General features: G+C 42.3%; 1 protein-coding gene across 1 annotated transcript in view; it reads right to left on the minus strand.

The window, feature by feature from the left end:
• Positions 1-18,270, minus strand: part of LOC149449350 (inositol 1,4,5-triphosphate receptor associated 2-like) — a 43,566-nt gene extending 25,296 nt beyond the window's left edge. The window contains exons 1-5 of the mRNA XM_089693346.1: positions 17,688-18,270; positions 17,436-17,546; positions 10,652-10,832; positions 10,340-10,416; positions 9,486-9,564 (exon numbers count right to left, since the gene is read on the minus strand). Coding sequence (XP_089549472.1) covers positions 9,486-9,564; positions 10,340-10,416; positions 10,652-10,832; positions 17,436-17,546; positions 17,688-18,270 — 1,031 coding nt within the window. The remainder of the gene's footprint in view (positions 1-9,485; positions 9,565-10,339; positions 10,417-10,651; positions 10,833-17,435; positions 17,547-17,687) is intronic.
• Between the last annotated feature and the right edge of the window lie 8,662 nt (positions 18,271-26,932).

Raw genomic sequence — 26,932 nt, forward strand, 5'->3', positions numbered from 1 at the left:
GGTCAGAGAGGATACTCTATACGTTTTTGGTGCACACAGACGACAGACTAAAATATTTTGTTAACTAATCTGAGATTAAAATACATACATGTTTTGTAGTTAAAATACTAAAAACCCTTAATTCCCAAGAGAAAACTCTCCAACAGCTTAGACATGTTGTAGATGGTATCAGGGGGCTCCTCATTAACCTTGTGACTACCTTTATGCGTTTCACGGTGACAAGGCCTGCTCTTTCAGGAGGACTCCAAGGTTCAATTCTCTAAAATATTAATTGCACATGTACAGTGCATTCATTTAGTATTCAGACCCCCTTCTCTTTTTTCAATTTTGTTATGCTGCAGCCTGATACTACAGTTGTTTAAATTATTTTTTTTCTCATTCTACACTCAGTGCTACATAATGATAAAGTGAAAACAGAATTTTAGAAATGTCTGAATTTATTAAAAAAAAAAAAAAAACAACTGAAATATTGCATGTACTTAGGCATCCAGACGCTTTGCTCAGTACTTTGTTGAAGAACCATTTCAGTAATTACAGCCTCAAATCTTTTGAGGTATGATGTGACAAGCTTTGTACACCTTAATTGGGGAATATTCTGCCATTCTTCTTTGTACATTCTTTCCAGCGCAGTCAGGTTGGATGGGGACCATCAGTGGACAGCCATTTTCAGGTCTTTCCAGAGATGTTTAATAGGGTTCAAGTCAGGACTCTAAGACATTCACAGAGTTGTCCCGTAGCCACCCTTGTGTTGTCCTGGCTGTGTGGTTAGGATTATAGTTATGTTGGAAAGTGAACCTTTGGCCCAGTCTGAGGTCCCAAGAGCTATAGAACAGGTTTTCATTGTATTTTGCTCTATTCAGCTTTCCCTCAACCAGGACCAGTCTCCCAGCCCCTGCTGCTGAAAAACACCCACACAGGATGATACTGCCACCACCATGCTTCACTGTTTGGATGGTATTGGGCAGATGATAAGCAGTGTTTGGTTTCCTCCAGATATAATATTTTTGAATTGAGGCCAAACAGTTCAATCTTGGTTTCATCAGACCAGAGTCTGGTTCCTCAGAGTCCTTTGGGTGCTTTTCTGCAAACTCCAAGCAGGCTTTCATGTGTTTTGCACTGAGGAGAGGCTTCTGTCTAGCCACTCTGCCATAAAGCTCAGCTCAGTGGAGGGCTTCAGTAATGGTTGTCCTTCTGGAACTTTGTCCCAACTCCACACAGGATCTCTGGAGCTCAGTCAGAGGGACGATTGGGTTCTTGGTCACCTTTCTTACTAAGGCCCTTCTCCCCTGGTTGCCCAGTTTGGCAGGGTGACCAGCTCTTGGAAGAGCCCAGGTTGTGCCAAACTTCTTCTATTTGAAAATTATGGAGGCCACTGTGCTCTTAGGAACCTACAGTGCAGCAGAATTTTTTTTGTAGCCTTCCCCAGGTCTGTGACTTGCAATAATCCTGTCTGTGAGCTCTGCAGGCAGTTCCTTTGACCTCATGGCTTTTGCTCTGATACAGTATGCATTGTCAGCTGTGAGGCCTTTTATAGAGAAGTGTGTGTCTTTCCAAATCATGTCCAGTCAATTTATTTTACTACAGGTGGACTCTAATCAAGATGTAGAAACATCTCAGCAACCATCAAGAGAAAGTAGGCACCTGATCTAAATTTCAGCTGCTGTTACAAAGGATCTGAATACTTATGCCAATGTGATATTTCAGTTTTTCCTTTTTCATACATTTGCAAACATTTCTAAAGAAAACTGTATATAGTGTAGTACAATACCCAGAAAATTGCAAACACTCCTCTTCACTACGTGATGGTGTAAATCCTCCACCTCATGTATTAGCTACTCTTACCCTCAATGAGGGGACTTCTCGCATCAATAAACGTGACTCTGAGTCCCTTTCGATGTAACCTGAGATAGGTGGGATAGCTTCTTGAAGGAAGGAGTAGTTTCCTCCACCAGTGCACCTCTCCCTTAAGACCATGCACCTTTCCATAGATGATGTATGAGCAGGAATTAAATAATGTCATAATCCACTTGGAACTTTACACCTTTCACTATCCATATATCTTCCTCACGTACCCTCTGGAAATGTATGGCAAAACAAGCGCATAGTGCAGTATTACTCCAATAAATGCACTTAAGGGAGAGGTGCACTGGTGGAGGAAACTACTCCTTCCTTCAAGAAGCTATCCCACCTATCTCAGGCACATGCTTACCGACAGGTTGCTTGTTAAACTTCCGTTACCCTAGGTAACTATTTGCTGCACTCCACACTGTGTTAACTCTTGCAGAGCTGTCTTCAGATCCCAATGCGTTTAATGAACCAAACCTTAGACTATAGGTGCCGGTTCCTTGCATTACACCCCTTGAGTAACTTCTGACCAGGTAGGAACAAAGTTTCAAAGCTACATCCCTACTCCTATCTCAGGCTATGTGCTGCCCAGGCATACCTGGAAAAGGTAGAGTTCATGTACAAACAGGAATCCATCAGTGGCATTTCCCAGTAGCTGGTATCTTGTCCTGTGCTGGTACCTATGTTGTGATTGTGCCGAGAAGGTTTCTGAGGGGCTGGGCAGAAGAGTGGACTCCAGGAAGGGTTTGATGGTGTGTCTCCCTCTCTCCTGGGAGAAAGGGACGGGGGGCAGATTTTTGTGTTGCTTTGGGCAGCACAAAACAAACACACTACTGCTCTTAGTCTCGTGGCCCTCACCTCTTGTGGACCACTGTCCCTCTTTTATAACACAGGACCAGTGGGTTGGACCTAGAGATATCCCGCCAAAACCAAAGAACTGGAAAAGGCATTAACCCAAACCCTCCTGACCTGATGAAGCACCTAACTAGCACATTCTTCAACCAGCCTACAGGTGAATATCCAACCCCAAGAGACCCTGGTGGGTGAGCACTTGGCTACAAATAATTTCTCTGGATCAGCTTGCTGATAGTGACAACAGTGGACCATGCCTGAGCAATGTGTGATCATGTTAACTTGTAGTCTCCACTGGGGTGAATGTGAGATCACAGGAACACAACTTAGAGACAGGGACAGAATATTGTTATCCTTTTACAGGAAGTACCTAAACAAGGGCCTTCTTGGAAGCATCACCAGCTATTCTATTAATGAAAAGTAACTACACTGAAAAAAACATTTACAATTACATTAGCATGTTAAAGCTTATATGAGAGATTTTAGTGATAGAAAGTTGCATCTAAAGTAGATGTAAACTCAATCTCAAATTAAAGGAATTGTAGATGAGAATTACAGGTAAAACAATGTGAAGTCCAACAGAATTAAAGCAATTTTCGAGCCAATATTCATAAATTAGGCAAGGTGGTTTGGGGATGGCCAAGTTTAAATAGAGAGTTACTTATTAGGACTTGACATTTATACCCCAGAGTTGCATGAATACGTATCTTCTGCGGTAGCCTGAGAATGTTGTTCACATGTGGAGCTAAACAGCAATTACTGGAAACTGCTGTTGCGGAAGACCTTTGCATAACAGCACTTACTGTGTTCAACCGAAAGCATCAAATAGGGAAGTTGGTGATGTTTTAGGAAAATAAGAGGTTTAACAGATAAGAGGGAGATAATGAGCATCGTAGGGGCTCCCCCCAAACACCATTTTGATAAGGAACATCTACAGTTGGTGCCTTCTAAGCGAAAGGATTTTTCCTTTACCCAGAGGTTTTAATGTTTTTTTCCCCCTAGATTAACTGTGGGTATATGGAGGTTTTTTATTTATTTATTGATTTTTTTCTGTTGGTTGAACATGATAGGTGTGTCATTTTTAAACCTATTTAGCTAATCAGCAAAGTCTTTAGAATCTATTCACATTTGGTAGATGCAGTTAATTTCAGACCTAAGGAGGATTGTTGCTTTTTTTTTTTTTATTTTATTTTTGGTGTATTCAGCCATGCTGTTAAATATCTACACATATCAATCATAACATTATGACCACTGACAGGTAAAGATAGCAACATTGATTATCTTGTGACAATGGTATCTGGAAGTGGGTTGGATATAGTTGATGTGTCGAAAACCGGAAAAGAAAAAAAACAAAAAACAAAAAAAACCCAGTCAAACATGAGTGAGTTTGACAAGGGCAAAATTGGAAAAGGCTATATGACTGGGTCAGAGAAACTCCAAAACTTCAGCTCTTGTGGAATGTTCATGGTCTGCATCGGTCAGAGCCTACCAAAAGTGGTCTAAGAGGGAAAACTGGCGAAAAAGCAATAGGGTCATGGGCGGCCAAGGCTCATAGATGCACACAGGGAGAGAAGGCTGGTCCTTGTAGACCGATCCAATGTAGCTCAAACTGATGAAAAAGTTAATGCTGGTTTCAAGAGAAAGGTCAGAACACACAATGCATCATAGTTTGTTGCGTATGGGATTGCGTATCCATACATCAGTCAGGGTGCCGTTGCTGACCCGTGTCCACAGAAAAAACCCATATGGGCATGTGAGCATCAGAACTGGATGGAACAATTGAATAAGGTGGCAAGGCTGGTTAGAGGAACACAACAATGAGGTTCTCCAGTTTTTAATCCAATCTAGCATTTGTGGGATGTCTTGGAAAAACATGTTCGATTCATGGAGACCCACCTCCCAACTTATATTTGTGTAAAAGGATCTGCCATTGATGGTTTGGCGCCAGATAACCACAGCATACTGTACATTCAGAGGGCTGATAGTGGGTGGTCATAATGTTATGGCTGATCGGCATAAAACCAAAAAACTAAATTGTAATATTGTATTGCAGCTCATCAATACTCAAGGCTGGGTTCACACTTGTCTAATTCCATGCTCATTTTGTTATTGGATTTTTTTATGTGCGTTCTGCGTACATGTTTTCCTCATGTGTTATGAGTTTTTACTGTGGCCAATAAAATACTATTTAAAACTATGACATTGTAGCACCCTCCTAGGTAGCTAGGTGGCTACAGTTCTAATTGCTAGTTAGGAAGGCTGAGTAGCAGCCTGGGTGTAAAAGTTAGCACGGTCAAAGTTGGGTCAGGAATAAGAGGCTCTGCAGACAGGCTTTGGGAGACTTCCCCCTGCACTGGAACTTTGGAGAAAGTTCTAGAAGTAGTCGGCGGAGGTAAGGAGTGGCTAGTCTGCACTCTCAAGAGATCCTGGCCAATCCCCAACAGGAGGCTTGGCAAGCGGGACAGGACAGAGTGACCGAACCTGCTCAGCAGCAGGACAGTTCGGGTGGAAGATGAAGAAGTGAGGCTGGAGAGCAGGAGCCTGGGAGAGAGCCCAGATGGTGAGGGGCTCACCTCCAGGCGGAGGATCTTGTAAGGGGGAAAGCTTGGGATTTCACTGGCCTCCAGAACAAGGACCAGCTATACAGCAGGGAAGGAGCGGCCCAGCAGAATGCCTGAGAGCAGCCACTGACTCAGCAACAGCATAGGAAAAGGACTGAGTGAGTAGACCTGCACCCCCTGGGCCAGTAAGGGGAAGGAGCATTCTAGTGGAAAATAGGATTATCTTACAACCCTGGACTGTTCACACTGTAGTGGCAGGCACTGGATCTCCTGCCCAGGGATCCACCCAGTACAGCTGAATGAGGAGAGGATTCATCTAGGGTCTGAGGAGGTACAACAGGAGGTGTTGACTAGCTATCCAGAAGAGAAATTGTTGCTGTAAAAACTTGTATATAGTTATTATTATTATACAGTAAGTTCCAGGAAAGTTTGTCCTCTGTTGCCATCATTATCCTTGGGCATCCCATACACCCCTTACTCCAACCAAGTTGAATTCCCCTAATAAAATCCAAAAAAACAAGCTCATAGACTGGTTCCTGTCTCCTGGATGCAAGTATGTGTGGAAGATGCGTGTTGCCTGGCTGTGCAGGACTATATGCCACATCACATCACACAGATGTAAACAAACAGGCAATAACCGCCATTTAGTGTGCATGGTTTTACCTATTTGAAATGCATGTGTGATCCTGCCAGTAAACACTTTCTGTCTTCGGGTACCTCAACTCAATGGAAGAGCAATAAAGCCACCCCTGGACGACAGCATTGTCAACTTACCGAGAGGGTAGTGTTAGCTGTACTAGCAGATTTGATGGAGTTAATGCCAAATTTCCAGCTAACACTTTTCAAGCAGTTATAGCAGCAGTATCAGTAAAAGCTATCCATTGTATGCACCCCAGTTAACTTGTTTTCCTCAGGCTGTTTTTTGGCCCCATCATCCCATCAGGTGCTTCCCAAACCATTATGTACAATATTGCACGATTTGTTGCTCTGTAATACACACTTTTATAGAGCCTGGTTTGGGTTCTTTTTGACTCCAATGAAACTATTCTTCAGACATTTCAAATTTCCACGGTTTTAAAACGTTTTGCTGAGCTACAACCATTCAAAATTTTAGCAGTTTTCTTATTTCTCTTGATTACCAATATATGGAAATGATCTTTCATGCATTTGAAACTTACTGCAAGTCAAGGATTATGTACTGTACAGAGCACTGATAATAAAAGTATCATTACAGTATAAAGTGTGAGCCTCTTCCTCCCTCTGCTGGACACTCTGTGTGGTAGAAATATGCACACAGTTGTATTGGCCACCACAAGCTACTAAAGGCCAAATCCACCTTAGGGAGAGAATATATTTTAATAAATGCTCATATTGGTAGAAAACAATGTGCTTATTTTTTTGCAAAAGGAGCCTGCAAGCATTGCAACCACTGTGCAATGCCCGGCTCCTGCACACTCTTCCTCCTGCTAGTGCAGAGCTATGGGTGTCATTGCACTATAAGTACGGTAAACACAGCATTTATATTCCATTGAGAACTACACATCTGTCTGCTTTGTTTAATGACCATACAGTTGCCCCTATCGCAAACCTGAATGCTGTTGGGGAAAAAAACGCATCTTTAAAATAACAGCGCGTTCAGGGTGCGGGCATAGGCGTGGTTTACATGCTGTCCCATACCCGCAACTGTGTCAACCCAGCCCAAATCTTTAAAAGATTCTAAACTCCTATTGCTATGGTGGAAACATAAAATGATAAACCATAAAATCAAACAAACATTGTAAGAGGCCCCGTTATACAACATGTGAATCTTACCCCAGATAAATGAAACGATTTATGGAATTAAAAAAAAAAAAAAAAAAAAAATATCAAACCTGATCACTTAAAAAGGTCACAAGAATCACACAATACAGATAGGAATACCGAAAAGGTAGGAGTGGGATCAGTTTAAAAGGACCTGTCCACCCAAAAGTGATATTTCAGTTACAGGTGGTGGGCTGGATAACAATTTGTTATGGGCAAATTGCAGGGATGTTGTGAATCCCTACTGATGGAGATGGCAGGCAGGCAGATCCAGGAACTCTGCGCATTGATGGTGGGAACTCCTGATAAATGGTCACAGCAGGTATACATGCCCTGAAACCCAGCACAGAAATGGTGGGAACCACTTTTAATGGTCACAGCAGGTTTACAGACTCTGGACCTCAGTGCAGTAATGGCGAATGCCCCTTATTTTGACCTACTAAGCAACTTATTCACTCCCTGGTTATCTCTCGCCTTGACTATTGTAACTCCCTCCTCACTGGCCTACCTCATCGCAGGCTATCCCCTCTTGAGTCTATCATGAATGCTGCTGTCAGACTCATCCACCTTACCAACTGTTCCATATCTGCCATCCCTCTCTGCCAATCCCTCCACTGGCTTCCCATTGCCCAACGGATAAAATTCAAAACATTAACAATAACATATAAAGCCATTTATAACTCTGCCCCAAATTACACCACCAATCTTGTCTCCGAATATCACCCAAACCGTCCTCTCCGCTCCTCGCACGACCTCCTGCTCTCTAGCTCCCTTGTCTCCTCCTCCCAGGCTTGTCTCCTGGACTTCTCCAGAGCCTCCCCCGTCCTCTGGAACTCTCTACCCCAATATATCAGACTGTCGCCTACTCTGCCCACTTTTAGGCGATCTCTGAAAGTCTCTTTGTTCAGGGAAGCCTATCCTGCCTTCAGCTAATAACAGAATCTTCTATTCCTCCTACCAGTCCATCCCCCACAGTTATTACCTTTTGTATCACCAGCTCCCTCTTAGATTGTAAACTCCGAGGAGCAGGGCCCTCCTAACCCTCTTGTATTTAACTGTATTGTTGCTGTATTGTCTCCCTTTATATTGTAAAGCGCTGAACAAACTGTTGGCGCTATATAAATCCTGTATAATAATAAATAACACACCAGTAGTCAATTTTATAGAGCCTGCTGCAGACAAATTTAAAAAGTTCTCATGTACACAATACTATGCAGCACTTTTACAGAGACCTCCAAAGTGCAGAGCTGGAACCGGAGAACACACCGGCTGTCTTCGTTGGGCTCAGTATAATTGTCAGTTACAGCAGTAGGCGAAAATGGCAGTGAGAGGAGCAGGCAGGTGAAGAAGATGCCACTATGAAAACTACAACCACTCAGCAGGCAGAGTACATTTAAATACAAAATTCTTACATACACAGGTAAGATACTAAGATCATAGCACAGAGCTTCAACTGATGAAAACGTCCCAAATCTCTAAGCCTGATGGAAAAAAGTCACCATACCTGAACATATAACAGAATGTAGTCACTCATCTCTCTCCATGACCTGACCTCCGCCAAGTGCTCAGAGAAACAAAACTCTCTTCATAGCAACAGTGGAGACTTATCGGACTACATCAGATTTCTGAGAAAGTCAAACAGTTACCACAGCATTGTCAACACTGCAATGAATTGTTCAAGAAAATCTATCACATTATACATTTACTGGGACCTTGTGACATAAGAGTGTAGTATATATGATTCTCTGAATGTTTGTTGAATGCAGAAAGCAGCTAGCATTTTTATAAAAGGAGTTCATCATTGGCAGCCCTTGCATTCATCCCATGTCCCAGAACAGGGGCCATTAAATGCGCTTTTCAGATAGTATTCCTGAGCTGCCATTTTCAATTAAAGAACAACAAATTTTATATATATATATATATATATATATATATATATATATATACACATACATACATACATACATACATACATACACACACACATTATTTTAAAACTTGTGTGAATTTTGGCACACAATTTTTCTGGGAATCAGATGGTTGGGAGCCTTCATTGAGGGAGAAGACCAATTCAGTACCAGCATGGCACACAACTTACTGGCCAGCTTTGGTGACACCAACTGCATGTCTAGTTACACACACAGAAAAAGTAATAGTCGTGAATTTCTGGTGTCCTCAAGTTAGGCTGGTCTAGGGTTGGTTTACTTGTACAATCTGGTTCATTCATCTGTAATGAAGTATCTCATATACATAAATCCATACACAACATATTGTCATTTCATAAGTGTAGGGACTTCCAAACCAGTTCTCATTATTAACCATTACTGCATGCGATCCTGGCTTTATGTGGATATTGAGGTCTAATACACATTTTATAGTATCATAAATATACAATGCCGATTTATAGGGAGCAATAATTTCACTTACAGATCCCGAGAGATGTCACCACCAAAAGCCTCCAGACTGCCAGATGTGATATTCATGGTGGTCCCAGAGATCCTGCGAACTGGATAACACAGAGACAAACTTATAACTATGAAACAAAACTTAATACACAGATTCCCAACTATATCTATAGTACAGGTTACTGAAAAAGAAGAATAAAGATCCATCTTCGGAGTATGAAAATCTTCTTCCGCTATCCAACTCCCCTCTCCTGAAATATTCTGCTCTGCTCCCTCCTATATTTAACTCTCCTCTCCTGAAATACTCTGCTCCACTGGAGGCCTTTGCTCCTTTTTCTTTCCAAATCCCCTCTCCTGAAATACTCTGCTCTGCTGTTGGACTCCGCCCCTTCCTCATTCTAACTCTCCTCTCTTGAAATACTCTGCTCCACTGGAGGACTCTGCTCCTTCCTCTATCCAAATCCCCTCTCCTGAAATACTCTGCTCTGCTGTTGGATTCCGCCCCTTCTGCATTCTAACTCTCCTCTCCTGAAATACTCCACTCTGCTGGAAGACTCGTCTCCTCCCTCTTTCTACCTCTTCTCTCCTGAGATATTTAGCACTGCTGGAGGACGCTGCTCCTTTATCCAACTCTCCTCTCCTGAAATACTCTGCTCTACTGGAGGACTCGGCTCCTTCCTCTAACTCTCCTCTCCTGAAATACTCTGCTGGACGACTCCTGACTTTACCCAGCTTTTCTCTCCTGAACTCCATGAATGCTGGAATTTGTAATTCTATAAGAATGATCTCCCCTGTATCTAATGATGTCTGAAATATTCGAGTGAAGAATATGGATGAGGGAAGTGAAGCTAAGTTTTTTTCTTCCGGTCCTCTCACCTGCTAGTATACTGTCCCGCAGTTTAATCATGGAGTCCTCAGTGATGATGGCGGATTCCTTTGTCTTATTTTCAGTGCTGGAAGACAGAGAACATCAGCATTCACATCTCTCGATTACACTGCACCCCTTTCTTTCAAACTGCCTACACTGGCCAGATTTAGGGCAACATGAGTCTTCTTTAAAACTTTATTAGCTAATTTGAATATAATTTTAAAAATACAGCTTCCCCTTAGTTATTGTGTGTCCAAATACAAAGAATACAATCAAAGCACGCCAGGACCATCGATAAAGAAATCTCTATAATCTCTTACGCATTGTTGCGGCAGTCATCCACCCATTCCTTCATAATGGCATGATAGGTGTCCAGGTCCATCGATATGTCCCTCTTCTCTGGGTCCAGCATATTGCACAGTTCACTGAGTCCACTGTCCTCCGAGCCGCGGCTGGTTGTATGACGCAGGTAATCCACAATCTTTGACACAGGCACCTTACCTAAGTCCCAAAATGATCCATAATGTAAGTGGGTGTTAGAAATTCTGTATGTAGCCTTACAGAACAGACAGTGTACAGTCCACATGTGCTTATCTGCTTCACTGCAACAAGGAAACTTAAGAGAAAAGAGAGTTTAGCATAGATGCAACTACAAACGTAAACACTGCCATCTACTGGTTGAAGAATATATATCTCTACTGAATACTGAAATAGTTGTTGCACAAAATACATGAACACTGTATTCCAACAGTGGGTGTTAACTGCCACTACAAGGAAGAAACACTAGAATGACGTAAATTTTTCACATTCTGATTGCAGCCATAAATAAAAAAGGACCGGCCCACTCTTTTGTGCCACAATAATTTCAGTTGGAGGCTGGGCAATAGCAGTTTTATTACATCTGTGCCAGTGTCCAAACTTTTCAGCCCACATCTGTGCCACTGTTCAAACTCCCACTGCCCTCTGTGCCACTGTCCAGCCACCCATCTGCATTCCAGACAACTAGTGAATGTAGCCAATCTGGCATTTCCCACCCTCTTTCTCACCAGTTAGATCTCCCAAGTACCCTTTTCCCTACCACCAGCACGCCAGATGGAATAAGTTAAATAAAGAGCCTTTAATATATTTGTTTGCACCTTTCAAAAGCACAGCGGTGCTCCATTATACAGGATGTCAAATCTTTTTTTTTTTATTTGCATTTTTTTTTTTATAGAAAGTCTTGTACAGCAGAGCATATTTACGAGGCACAAACAGGAAGAGAAATCAACAGGCCAAATACACGACAATCGTGACATCAATCTGTCAAGATTATATCAAGGACATTTGTATACATGATGACCCAGCATAGGTGTAGCGCTACCCCCACAGGAGCCGCTGGTATTTGGCCTATCATTCCCCACCCCCCTTCACACACAGCCAAGCACAAAGCATTTTCAGCATTCTTCCTCTGGCTCAAAAATCAGTTTTGTTTTTCTTGTGTTTTTTAACAGGGACTTGGATAGAGATGGGGTGCAGGGGATACCTCAAACTATAGAACTGCTAGGCCCTGGCTGCTCTGTACAAAAATGGAGGCTGTATTGCAAAACCTTAAGTGACACTTAAGGAACTCTTTGTTCATTAGACGTTCCAGCCAGGGGCGGACTGACAGCTCATGGGGCCCCCGGGCAATAGGTTATCATGGGGCCCCTTTGTCCTCGCCCACACTCAAACCACACCCAAAAAAAGCCTATGAAAGGTAGCAGGGGCATCTCATGGGGCCCCCTACTGACCCCGGGCCCTTGGGCAATGCCTGAGTTCTCAAATGGTCAGTCCGCCCCAGGTCCCAGCCAAGCCTAGCTGTGACATCCATGTCTTCAGAAAGGACTCCTCAGGCTTCTATGCCTCAGGGGTAGAGCCCCCAGCACAGGGATCTAATCCTGAAAGCTGGATCCTGGACCTCTGCACTTTCTGCTCAGGCCTCAGACTACTTACGGGCTCTCTCGCCACCTTCTGGACACACCTCCCCAGGGATTGGCCACAGTGCCATAAATATTCAGGTTGCATGTCCTGCTCTCCCTCCCACTATACTTCTAGAAATTTCCTTTCACTTTAGTTGTCCATATGCTATTGGGAGAGTGCACCTCTGTTTCCAGCCTCTCGGGATGCAAGTTCTAGCTGCAGTGATCAGGCGTGGACGTACAGATCTCTTATATGTGTGCTTAGGGACAGTGTTGTGGTGTAGTAAGAATAAGGTCAGATCATTCAGAATAGGGCAATCTGTAAATCCTTGCAAATGGGACAGAACCTTTGACCAAAAAGGTTAGAGGAAGGCACATGTCCAAAATATGTGTAGGGAGTCTCCTATGGTGGAATCATATCTCCAACATTTGTCTGTAATTACGAGGGAACATGCAGTGGAGCCTGTGGGGTGTTTTGTACAAACAGGACAGAATTTTAAACCCAGATTCTTGGCATTTTGTGCAAATAGACACTTTATGAGTGAAATATATGATCCTGTCCCACTGTTCTGGTGACAACTGGAGTTTCTTATTATAATACAGGATTTATATAGCGCCAACAGTTTGCGCAGGGCTTTACAAAATGAAGGTAGACATTACAGTTACAATACAATTTGGTACAAGAGGAAACAGAGGGTGTAGCAATTGTACGTCCAGATATGGACACGGACAACCATTTTGCTAAGATCCTCCATTTTGTGTCATTGTCACTCCAAATCAGTCCCCCCTCCCTTTTTGTTGAATGGCTTGTGGTCTGGTGTGTGCTGAGTTCATGAGTGCATTGGGCACAGCTGGATACCCTTCATGGTTGTAAACCCAATTAGCTGATACCATGGTGTCTGTCCGACTCTTGCTCTGAGCTGCTCGTAAAGCTATAAACCCATCAGCCACTGGACTTGAAAGCATTTCGGAATAGCAGTAAAACCTACATCCCATTTGAAATCACTTTTTCATACACTTTCATAACTTACCGCAGGAAAAACGTACAATAAAAAACAAAACAAAGCATATATTCAGATAGGTTGGTTTAATGTGAGTCACCTGATACCTTACATCCCTAGATTATGTCTACCCGAGAGCAGAAAGCGATATCTCTTTAACCGTCACAGGCAGATTTGTCATATCTGATGTCTGGACGTTCAGAATATCATTCTGCATATTATCCTACCAGTGGATAGGATGCAACATGTACCTATGGAAAGTTATTGTCCATGGTATAACTTGGGAGGGATTTTGGTCATAGCTTGGGTCTCCGCCTAAACCTCCCTATCTAAATGAGGCGATTAGCCCTTGGCTTCAGAGACAACCCCTGCTGGGGAACTAGAAAAGAGGCTGTCAGGCCTGAGAGAGGTAAGATGAAGAGATTCTCCCTTTTAACATCAGGAACCAACTTTGGGAGAAACGGTACCCTTTTGTTCGGGACACTTGATCTGCTTAAACCAAGAACTCTGGCAAGTACTCTACCTCTCTAAACTTCTGTCTGTATCTCTCTGTTGTGTTATTGCTCTCTGTATTTTTTATATATATATGTGTGTATACACACACACACACACACACACTGTATATATATAGACATCTTTTTCTGTAAATATTTTTATTGCACCATTTTGACCTTTTTAGTAATAAATCCTATTATCTGAAAAGTGTTGAACGGTTTCTAAAGCTCTTTAATGCAAACTAAGAATCCCTGTCTCTGAAGAGTGCTACTGTGTTTTAAACATCTGCATACATCTGCCTGCGATGACAGTATGTATACAGACGCTTATTCAAACATCATAGTGTTACTGCTAAGATTGGCAAGTTTCCTCCTTCTCTGTGCAAAAAGGTGGTGGTGGCAGTGTGAAGGGTTAATTGCGTAATTAACCTGACCCAGTAATAATCGCTCTCAGGCTGTGACACATAGATTGTGGTCCAGTGAGCTGGAAAATCTTTGTGCAGGGTGCAGCTGAGCGTGGCATTGTTACGCACGTGACAGCGCGGTTTTAGATTGGCTAGTCCTTCGGTCACAAGTTGGTGAGAAGGGCTGGGGGTCTGACGCCGCACCCGTCACAGAGGGCCCCGCTTGTTAGAGCTTACAATCTAGGAGTAAGGGTTGAGTGATACAAAAAGGTAAAAGCTGTGGGGGGGGATGAGCTGGAGGAAATAAATGGTGGTTTACTAGGTAGAAGCAGGATAGACTTCTTTAAAGAGAAAGGTTTTCAGGGATCGTCTAAAAGGTGGATAGATTAGAAGACAGCCGGACACATTGGGACAGGGAGTTCCATAGGATGGGAGATGCTCGGGAGAAGTCCTGGAGGCAAGCATGGAAGGAGGTGACACGGGAACTAGGGAGCAGAAGGTCTGGGAAGGATCGACGAGAGCGGTTTGGTTGATATTTTGAGACCAGGTTGGAGATGTAGCTGGGGGCAGAGTTGTGGATGGCTTTGTAAATTGTTGTTAGTATTTTGAATTTTATTCGTTGAGTGAGTGGAAGCCAGTGGAGGGATTGGCAGAGAGGGGTAGCAGACACTGAACAGTTTGTAAAGTAGATGAGCCTGGCAGCATTATTCATGATGGACTGGAGGGGGGATAGCCTATGTAAAGGGTAAGCCAATGAGGAGGGAGTTGCAGTAGTCGATGCAAGAGATGACCAGGGTGTGAATTAGGAGCTTTGTGGCATCATTGGTTAAAAAGGGGCATATTCTGGAGATGTTGCAGAGATTGAGGCAGCTTGATTTGGACAGGGATTGGATGTGGGCCTGAAAGGATAGTTCAGAATCCAGGGTTATCTCTAGCACCCTGGCATGCATGGATGGGTTGATAGTGGGGCTATTGATCCTGACTGAGAAATCAGGGGGAAGAGGCATGTGGTGGAGGAAATATTATGAGCTCAGTTTTGGATAGATTGAGTTTTAGGAAGTGGTGCGACATTCAGTCTGATATGTCTGCCAGTAAAATCGGTGATTTGTGTGGAAACTGATGGAGTGAGCTGAGAAGTAGAGAGATAGATTTGTGTGTCATCAGCTTCCCATGGTTTCCAATACCATGTTATGCTATCGGCTGACACAAGGAAGAAGTGCAAATTGAGAATAGGAGAGGTCCAAGGACAGAACCTTGGGGGACCCCGACAGTAAGAGTAGGAGAGGAGGAAGTAGAGTTGTGACACTGAAGGTGCGGTGAGATAGGTAAGATTCAAACCAAAGGAGAGTATAGTCATGGAGACCAAGTAAATAGAGTTTTTTTTGAGGAGGAGGGGGTGGTCAACTGTGTTAAAGGCAGCGGAGAGGTCCAAGAGAGAGTATAGAATAGTGAACATTGGTTTTATCGGTAAGTAAGTCATTTGAGAGTTTTAGGAGAACAGTTTCTGTGGAGTGTTGTAGGCGAAATCCAGACTGAAGGGGATCGAGAAGGTTATTTTCAATAAAGTGGCAGCTCAGCCAGTTATAGACTAGACGGTCAAGGAGTTTGGAGGCAAAACGGAGTAAGGAGATTGGTCTTAGGTTGCCAAGATTGGCGGGATCCAATGAGGCTTTTTTAAGTATGGGGGTGACTAGCACATGTTTTAGAGAGTTGGGGAAGATGCCAGTAGAAAAAGGGAGAGATTGAAGATATGAGTTAAAGAATGAAGGATAGAGCCAGAAGGTGACCGTAGTATTTGCGAGGGAATGGGGGCAGGGGGGCTTTAGAAAACAGTTTACCAACCTCTTATACAGTAGCTGGGTTAAACAAGGAAAGTACAGATTGTGCAGGTGGACAAGGAGTGTAGGGTAAGGGAGATATCTGTACAGTGGAGATCTCATCACGAATTGTATCAATCTTATTTTTTAAGCGATTTGCAATCTCCTGGGCAGTGAGTGAATTAGTGGGTGGAGGTAGAGAAGGACAAAGTAGAGAGTGAAAGGTAGAAAAGAGTTGACGGGGATTGCGTGAGAGGGTGTTAATGAGAGTGATAAAATAGGTCTGTTTGGCAGTGTGGAGACAAGAATTGTAGTTGAAGGTTTCATTTGCAAGCGAAGGAGCGATAAAGTTTTTGGGTGGGGCATTAGCATGTTAAACATAATCAAGACCGTAAGCCTAAGTGGGGGACTGGACTTTACATCTTTTTTCAAATTAGGTGAGAGGGCTACAAAATTAAGATGCAGGGGGAAGGGAATGAAGGAAGTGGGATGATTGCATGAGCCGCCATGATCTAAGATGTGAGAGAAAGGAGTGGGCTTGGATCGTCTTACATTGGGAGTAGATCCTTGAACAGTGAATCTTCTTCCCCAGGCTGAAAGGCCAAGTTGTCAATAATGGGGTAAAGGGAATGAGGAGACATTACTCATGTCAAAGTATCTCCTGCATATTGCCCATCTGCCACCAATTGTGGTGTGGTCTTTATTTTCTCGATATTTCCCTAGCACTAAGAATTTTAGTATGCAATTGTTCTTCTTCCACCCATTATTTCATTGAGCCATGGGGGAACCAATCAACCTTGTAAGGTGGCAAGCCGGGTTGTATAATGAGACATCACGCACTGCAATCCCTCCAGTCTTTACGCAGTCTAAGAATGGACCATTTCAGTCTCTGTAGTTTGTGAGACCACAGGAACTAGTCAAAATCATGGTGTACCATCTTGAAGAAAGAGGGGGAATGTGGACCAGTAAGGTTTGATAAAAATTGAACACTTCATGCATAATTGTTATTTTCAAAGCACGTCTCCTACCAAACCATGAAACATGTTTTTTTTTTTTGGCCACTGGATTATCTTTAATACAGGATAGGATTGGTGGAAAATTAATTTAGTATGTCAAAACATTATACATAGCTGTGTGATTTGTGAAAATTCACAGTAGTGCAGTAGAATGGTTCCCCCCTCCAATTGTCAACTGCCAATGTATTGATAGCCAGAGCAGACAATGTGACTGCTGAAGGGACTCCAAAATGACAGGGACCCAGATATCTGATTATACCAGAGACTTCAGGAGGTAACAATAACACATTTGGCAAATTAATTTGTATAAAATGGATCTAAAATTTCGGAAACTACATAATTGCAGGGCAAAGTTGGTATTCTGTAACTCTGGAGATGGAGATGACAGGGATGGAGGTCCTCTAATGGTTTAGGCCTCATCATACAAATCCTCACCTCGGTGTTCAGTGTCGCAGGCATGGAAAATGCTGTCCAGCAAGTCCTCTTCACAGATCAGACTGACTTCAGACGCTGGCTCAGGTTTGTGTTCCATCACACGCTTCAGACCTGGAGAGGAGACAAGGATATGCTGAAGGAACAGTCATGGAGTCAAAGCAACAGAGGGTACAGGTTTCATCTGATTATGGGGGTCTAAGCAATATAACTGGAGACCCCTCACTATGTTTGCTCTGTGTGTGGGAGTTTTACCTGCACTTTCACTCATTGACAACCTCTTCACAATTGGAGACTTCAATGTAAAATGTTCAGATTTCTGGTCAAAGTAAAAACTTGAGACAGACGGCAGGATACGGTCTTCAAGGATGATGCTCTTAAATTCGGAGCTTGGAATAGTGGACTGGTTGAATTTAAAGTGGGTATCTCGGGGAAGGACGACTGGTGTGGAGCAGCTCTGGGAGCCACAGGATGGCCAAACTTTCTTGGCCTTCTCCTTGGAGGTCACACTGGCAGAGTAGAGCATACTGCTCAGTGGAGAGTCACAGTCCAGTACTTGCTGCAGCATTGGAGACTGGACTTGGATCCGTGGAGAGAAGGTGACCAGTGCACTGGGGCTCCCAGTGTCTTTGCCTGCACTTTTCATGGCACGATTCTTCAGAACTTCCTCTAGGTCTTTCTTTGTGCTGGACTGAGGACTATCAAAGTTCCGGGACTGAAACTTGGGGATCTGCAGGTATGGGTTGGAATCCTGGTCCCGCATCTCAATAGTCCTGATCTTGCGGCGGATACTGTCTACAGGGTTGTGCCTCTTGGTTGCTGATCCTGATTCTGACATTTTTACCTGTAAAAGGAAAAAAAAAAAAAAAACACCACAAAAATTTTTTTAAACACACCAATAATTTTGTACCATGATAGCCATTATTATAGGTTACAAGTAATATTTTGTAACAATCACAAGTTACATGATTTCATTGAAAACTGGGAGTTTTCATTTCCCTAAATTTAGTAAGATCAGATGATTTCTGTTTAATTTTGCCATTATGACTGAATGCACTTACGTTTTTAAGGGTACAATAGCTTTTAATGGCTCAATATGCTCATTTTACCTATCAAAGACCTGTTCTAGTGCCAAAAAGCAGCCTTTCAACGTTTAAATGGGGGAAATAAAAGAAAAAGCTAAATATTTAGAGTGACAATACACAACTAATCAAATACACAGCGCATCCTCCGTGCAGGTGGAGCAGCTGCCAGGGTTGTCATGGAGCGCTTACACAGAGTAAAACAGCGCATCCTTCTCGCAGCCACTCCTGCACTGATCGCTGGGTAAGTAGCTGGGGATGAATGGAAAAGCTCAATACTGGGATTGTATGGGGGGTGGGGGGGTTGGGGTGGGAAGTTGAGGAGAGAGTTTTGTATTGACGGGGATGCTTAGTGATCAGTTTAGGCCAATCATAAGCGGCAGAGGTATTCCCCACCCAACAGTTGCTTATATGAAAGGGGGCGTGTAGGTACGTTGCTTACATTAAATTAGATAGTGGGTGACCAAGGCTGTGGAAACTGTTAATAATTCTGTGCTCTTTTCCCAGGCTTTCTGCACACAGCCTTCCCATCCTTTGGCCTATTTATGAGGGGAAAGGCCAGGAATGGGGGCTGTAGGGAGTCTTCTTCTGAAGATGCTGTGACACAGTGAGCTACGGTGGGGGCCCTGCCATGCCCCGCAGTCCCCCTGAAGATACCAGATTCTGGAGCCCACCACTTATGGACTTTCACGTATTGAGGTATGCCTGGGCAGCAAAAAAGTAGTTAGTCAGGAGGACTTTGTGCACTTTTTTTTTTTTTTGTATTGATGCCGAAGTTCCAGTAAAGTTCTTGAACTGTTCTACAGCCTAGTCTGAAGTTTGGTTTGCATGTTGGCTCATGGCGTATAAAAAGAACTTGGGTCAGTAAAAGTACATGTAGGGAATGAAGCAAAGCCACTACTGAAGGCTAAAAGATAAGCTCACATTTTGGAACATGTTACATGTTCCACCTGTACTTAGGGTGGAGCATGTAGCATGTTTCAGCAGCTGCAGCCTCTTCCCTTCACCCAGTGACAGCGAGTGGGGATCTTCACTATTGGGAAAATGACGTGTCAATGCACAGTTCTGCCCTTGGGCTGCATCATTCATTGAACTACAAGTACCATCAGCCTCTGCAGCTGACAGCTTGTAGTTATCTCTTTTATTATTAATTTTCCTTTATAAAAAAGAAAAAAAATTGACAATATATATAACAAAAACATAAATACTTTACTATCAACATTATTATTCAAACACATCCCCTCTTCTTCCCCCCCAAAAAAACCTACCCTCCCCCTAGAAAACCCCTTGTCCATAGCAATCTTAAACTTCTCTTTCCCCTCCTGTAAACAATATTATTTCTCTAAATTCCTTTAAACCATTTTAATTCCTCACCTCTACTATTGTATCACCTCTTATTTGTAAATATCTTTTTGACGGCTTGTAGTTCTGAAAGGACTGCGGGGGGTCGCTGTTGAGCAGCCTCATAATTCATTCACAGGCTCTGCAACATGTACACAGCCAGCTCATATGAAGGTACAGGCTGAAAGCTGCAGGGCTTGTCTTCAGGAGTCTGGCATTGTACCCCTGATCCACTGATCATGGATGCAATGCTTTCCAGGCTCCTTTAGGGGAAAAAAATGTCTCTGCCACATATGCTTGGCTGCCAGCTTAGACAACTTTCTGGAGGGATAGCTCAGGCGGGTTTGGACTTTTAGTCTTCGTTTACACTGATGCGGTGCGGAATTCGCAGCGTTTTCAGTGCGCATCACAATTGCATCCCGTTCGCACGGACTGATGCAGGTGTGTATATTAAGTTAACGACACTCCCACATCGGTCTGCAAAACGTGCGATGTGCAGAACCAGATCGCATAGGGGTGATTACCTATGCGATCCGATTCTAGTGCGGACCAAAAAAGGGTCCTGAACCTTTTTGGTGCAGGTGCGGTGCGAATAGAGCCATACAAAATGTATGAATGAACACACAACACATAATGATTAATAAAGTGATATAGTGAATACCACAAAATAAATGTGAACAGTAAAACTAATTAAACATCCGTGACCAACGTGCTCAAAAACATTTATAGTGATCCAAAGTCCATAGAAAACATAATGTAGTGATCCAAAGTCCATAGAAAACATAATGTAGTGATCCAAAGTCCATAGAAAACATAATGTAGTGATCCAAAGTCCATAGAAAACATAATGTAGTGATCCAAAGTCAAACTTATTTCTCTTCACCACGTGCTTTAAACTGATAACAGAGTACTTACTCATAGGGGTGACGTAGATGGTGAGAGCACCTGACCTATGACCACTTCAGGCTTATCCATGGTCAAATTATTTGGGCTTTTTTATACTCATTTGCTTGTGAGTAATGTCCATTCATTAAATTAAAGGATCTTGGTTTTTATACTATACCATTGGAGCGTCTGTTTGTTTTACATGGTATATCTTGAGGCAGTGGAGTTTCTCTCTTATGCAATGTATAAGCATTGTCTATAATTGGGAAGATTATCCCAGGAAGCTTGTTTGCCAACCACGAGAGTGGAAGGCAATTATCTGTGGTGAGTGTACATCCATGTGGGGGATTTCTGTGAAGCAATCGGTTATCAGTTTAAAGCACGTGGTGAATTTAAAGGAAGAGAAATACATTTATGGACTTTGGATTAGTACATTATGTTTTCTATGGACTTTGGATCAATATAATTTTTTTGAGCATGTTGGTCATGGCTGTTTTATTAGTTTTACTGTTCACATTTGTTTTGTGGTATTCACTATATCACTTTTTTATTCATTTAGCTCCACTATAAACACAATATTCATTATGTGTTGTGTGTTCATTATAGTTCATATAAAGTGGCAGCTTTTCACATATTGATTACATTCAGCACAATATAATAGGTGTTGATAAGTATCACAATTTTATTATCACATTTATTTCTTTATATACAAAATGGCTCTAATTGCACCGCATACAAATCGCATGTGATTTGTACAGGAATGCGGTGCGGTTCCTGTGCGAATCACATGGGATTTCCACAATCGCTGTAGTGTGAACCTAGGCTGAAGCAGATCCCATATATTGTACAAAATTAGGTTCAAAAGGCACTTTAAAGATTACATGCACAACCTGGAACCAATAAACAAGCCTTGTGGATTATCAGTAAGCGCAGTCTAAAGAAGATAGTTTTATATAAAACACACATTTTTAAAAAGGAAACTTTTTTTTTAAATCTTTGTTACTTTTTCCTCACTCATCAGGACAGTAATCTCTTACCGTAGGTTCACACCCAAGTATTTTCTGCAGGGTTTTGCAGAAACGCACTAAAGTCCATTTAACATAATTTCCTAAGGTTCACATCTCCACATTTTCACTCGGTGCGTTTTTTGGAAAGGGTCAGGGACTTTTTAAATGCATGTAGTGTGTTTTTGCCGGGTTTTATATTTTAAATCTGCCTAGAAACAAGAAAAAAAGCAAAACACACTGCAGAAATGGATCAAATGCAAACTGCATAGTTGTGAACCTAGCCTAAGTGATATTAGTCCAAGAACATATAATGATGGCAGTTTTGAATGAGGGTGATCAAACAGAATGATGATGAATGGCTAGGTCTGAACACAGAGGATAATTATGCCGTGTCACTTGTCACAGAAATATCATTAGCAGGGGCGGACTGACCATTGGGGAACTCAGGCACTGCCCGGGGTCAGCAGGGGGCCCCATGAAATGTCCCTGGTACTTTTCATAGGCTTTTTTGGGTGTGGTTTGAGTGTGGGCGAGGACACAGGGGCCCCATGATCCCCTATTGCCCAGGGGCCCCATGAGTTGTCAGTCCGCCACTGATCATTAGGCTGCATTCGGTAACTTTTAGGATACACATTCCAATCTTACTAAACTCATGTGAGCCTGCAGGGTCCCCTGTGCCAGCACTGACTGTGAGATACTTACCAACCCAACAGTAACACTGTGATGAATTCTCTGGAATGTGGGGCGCCAACACTGACAAAGTGTAAGAAATTAGGAAGACTTCCAGCTACAAATCTGTATTTCCCCCAGCCCAGGCTAGGAGTCTGATCAGAGTAGCAGGAAGTGAGCCTGGTGTCAGAACCAGCACTGGATAATCTATAGAACCAGCATCAGGTGTGTCTCCACCATGCAGACATCTCTGAGCCCTCTACCCCTGAGAGGAGGAGGAGGTGCACTGCTGCCTCCTTCTGGACAAAATTGATAACTGTCACTGCAATCAATGGTCTTTTTTAAAGTCAAACTCCCAAGTGAAAAAATTACCCCGTCTAGGTGAAGAGCAAAGACCAGGTATACTTACCTTATTGAAAACAGTATATATGATAGCAGCGCTTATAACTAATTACCCCATCTAGGTGAAGAGCAATGACCAGGTATACTTATCTTATTGAAAACAGTATATATGATAGCAGCTCTTATAACTAAGAATCAAAATATGTGCAGCGCAAAAGCAAGAACTTAAATAAAAGTACAAAATGAATAAAAACTATTAAAGTGACTAAAAATATAATCCAACAAATGAATAAATGTGACAGTCCAAAAAAAGTCCAAATTAAAAAGTGAATATCTCCATTAATAGTGCTCCATCTGTGTATGTTTTCAAAGAGGGCGATCTCCTTTAAATGAATCCAGCTCCGCTATACACTCACCAGAAATAATAATATATTGTGCTTTATACAGAAAACTGCAGCTCCAAAGATCGCTCAACCACCCAGATGACACTACAGTCAGTGATTTATCCTGTTAAAATTAGCTCACCACAAGGAGCCAGAAATGCTATTCATAGTGTAGCAAAGTTATTCCAATAGAGTGAAAACATAGTCAAAAACCACATAGAATACAAATAGAGCTGGCAAAGGACTTACTAAGATGGCCGCTGCTCCAAACACGGATGTGATGACACGCCTATGCCCCTTGAAGATGTGCTGGTGTAGAAAGCGCACCGGAGGAGCCTATGTGCTGATGTCACGCTATCGCATCCATGTTTGGAGAGGCGGCCATCTTAGTAAGGCCTTTGCTGGCTCTATTTGTGTTCCACGTGTTTTTTAACTATGTTTTTATTCTATTGGAATATATTGCTACATTATGAATAGCATTTCTGGCTCCTTGTGGTGAGCTAATTTTAACAGGATACAGCACCAGCTGTAGCATCATTGGTGTGGTTTGAATAAACAAAAAGAAATGAATTTTGTTATGAATGCAACAAAACAAAGTTAGTAACTTAACAAATCAATCAATCAATTAAACAAAGCACGTTTTTTGGCTCTGCACATGTCTACAGATTGGGATTTTCCAGATGTGCTGTTTCAGCTCTTTTGAAGAAGCACAAAGAAGCAGGCAATGTTGAGGACCATAGACAGTGGGACCATGGTACACCCATCTACATCATCCTCATCCTTGTTTCATCACCTAAGGGTCACTCACACCAAACAAGTTTGTGGATCATTTTTATTATTATTATTATTATTATTATACAGGATTTATATAGCGCCAACAGTTTATGCAGTGCTGTACAAAATGATGGCAGACATTACAGTTATAGTATCATGTGGTACAAAAGGAATCAGAGGGCCCTGCTCATTGGAGCTTACAATCTAAGGATAATGTTGTCAAAACACTTGACTCAGATACTTGTTCTGGGTTAGTAATGAAGCAAGGATCAGGATGACATTAGCAGAGACTGTGGAATAGCTCAGAAATGCCAACTCCTATACCTCTGTCAGGATAGGTTCTCCATTAGGCTAGGATCGCACTCATGTGGTGCGGTACATCGCATGTGATTTGCACAGCAACCGCACCGCATTCCTGTGCAAATCACATGAGAATTGTGTGTGGTACGATTTGAGCCATACATTATGTATGGCTCAAATCGCACCGCATCTACACCAAAAAGGTGCAGGAACCTTTTTTGGGTCCACACTAGATTCAGATCACCTATGCGATCCGATTCTGCACATCGCACCGCGTTTTGCTTACCAATTTTGGGGTGCTGTTAACTTAACATACACACCTGCTGCGGTTTGCATGAACGGGGTGTGATTCTGATGTGGTGCGGAATTCACCCAGAAAATGCTGTGAATTCTGGACCACATCAGTGTGAACCCAGGCTTACAGCAGACCAAGTCTATATTACAGATGAGCTGAACTGCCCTGGTTTCTTTTCTAACAGGGTTCAGATGCCGAACCTGAACCTGAAATCAATGGGAGCTGAATCTGTCAAACTAAAAATGTTGATTTTCTGGGCAAGGGGGTGTAAAAAAAATAGCACGGGCCACTTCCCTGGGGAACACGTACAAATGTAAAAATATTTTTATAAAAATTCCATTTAGCCAGGAGCAGTAATTATTTATTGCTTGAGAAACATTTAAATAAATGCCCAATTCTTTTCAATAGCATGTCTGTGAGGTGCCCAGATCCTGCCTGTGAAGGGGAGCATCACTGTAATGTACAAACAATGCCGCATCAGCACTATTATCTATACAAAGAAAAGAAGTGCTTAACATTGCTTAAAATTGCCAGCAAATGACATTTCATTGCTGGATTCTTTAAAAACAAAACCCAGCACACAGCCCCCTCCAAAGGTCTACTATGTATTTTGAGAGACCTTTGAGAGGATTGTGTGCTGTTGTTTTGTTTTTTTGTAGTAAGATAATATGGCAGAGCGTACATTGTTTCTTGGCCCTACTATAATTACAAACAACAAATAATGTATATATATGTGGTATCACCACAAACTTCAGGAATAATAGAATTTGTGTTTTTCTTTTGTGGGGGTCAAGTTAATGGCAAAACTTTTAAAAATAAAACATTTTTTAATATTTTCATCCAGTTTTCCTTTAATAAAATAACCCAGAAGATATACATTTACATTTACCACCAAATGAAGACCCATTTTATCCCCCCAAAAAACAAGATATAATTCACCTGGATATGCTAAGTAGTTGCATTGATATGTGCAGTATTACTAACACAGGTCAAAGGTGCAAAACTGTGCCCAGGCATAATGATCTGTTTTGCATTTTGGCTTTAAGAGGTTAAACATCTGCTCCAAAGTCCAGATTTTTGTTATTGATTTCCCTGCCAGACCATTTGCAGAATTTATGACCTGTATTTGAGAACGTCACAATATGGCCTCTAGGGTGCGCTGCTCCACCAGCATCACATCACAAGGCCATCCTCACTGACAAGTGGCCTAGAGCTGGCAGTGGCTGTGCATTGTCAACCAATCAACAACTCACAAAGATAAATACGTTAATATGATCATTAAAACTTGCGAGTGGAGCACTTAGTTGTGATTTATTTAAAATACATTTTATTTATTTTACATACAATAAAATTACTTTTTTCCAGAAAGCAAGGAGCATTGTTTGAAGAAAATTTAGGAAATGACCGGCAAAGTCGAAGAAGCATGAGACCATTGTACATATGCAACTTTTATTTGGTTGGGGGCTCTAGCAGGGGAGCTACTTGTAAACCTTTTGACCAAAGATCATTGATTCTCCACTGTGGATAGCCTCTTTCACTTTTAAAAACGTGCCAGGTTAAAAGGAGTTAAGTCCAAGAGGGTATATGCCACCTCATGGACTTACCTCTTTGATTTATAATTTTCACAGTACTTTTACAGAGCACCAGGAGTATGGTTATCACTATACTTCTGCCACTCCAACACTGGACTTTCGCATCTCCTCCACAGAAGTCATGAAGTTGTTTGCAGCTACTTTGCCCACTGTGCCTCTCTTTCAGTCCAATCACAGAGAACTTTGAACCATGTGAACCCCTTCACAAAATACAAAGTGTTCTAGGAATAGACAATGGAGGGGAGGGGTGAGTAGAGGGACTACTGTGTCAGAGCATCGGGAGAATAGTGATAGCTATACTCCCAGCAATCTATAAAAGTTTAAATTGTAAATAAAAGAGATAAATCCACCAGGTAACTTACGGCTCCTTAGACCTAACTACTTATAAGGCAGCACATTTTAAAAGTGCATGCATTCCTGGATTTCTTTTTTAAAGTATTTGCATATATTAAACAAGCAGTAAAATAATTTTCAAACAAGCCCTCATTCACCTTTATACTATAGGCATTGTGGAGAAATTCATCTTCAAAATTTACAACGCAAGCTCTGAAATCACAGCTATTCTCTCCATGGAGGGCTGGTTCACATGCAACACCTGTGCAGTGTGATTTCAAGCCCAGTCAAAATTGTACCATGCCGTAGTGCATGCACCACTTTTTAAAACGCACTGTAACCGGATCCCATGGCTCAAAAATACCATGCAATTCAGTACAAGCAGGTGTGGGCAAACACACTGCATTTGTGACCTGCGTTTGAGGTGTCATTAACATTTTATTGACACCCACTGCAGATTTCAAAAGTAGTGCGTTTTGCATGTGGGTTGAATTGCA

The sequence above is a fragment of the Staurois parvus genome, unplaced genomic scaffold, assembly GCF_062004578.1.
Source record: "Staurois parvus isolate SC_StPar_1 unplaced genomic scaffold, SC_StPar_1.0 ptg000628l, whole genome shotgun sequence".
Taxonomy (NCBI): domain Eukaryota; kingdom Metazoa; phylum Chordata; class Amphibia; order Anura; family Ranidae; genus Staurois; species Staurois parvus.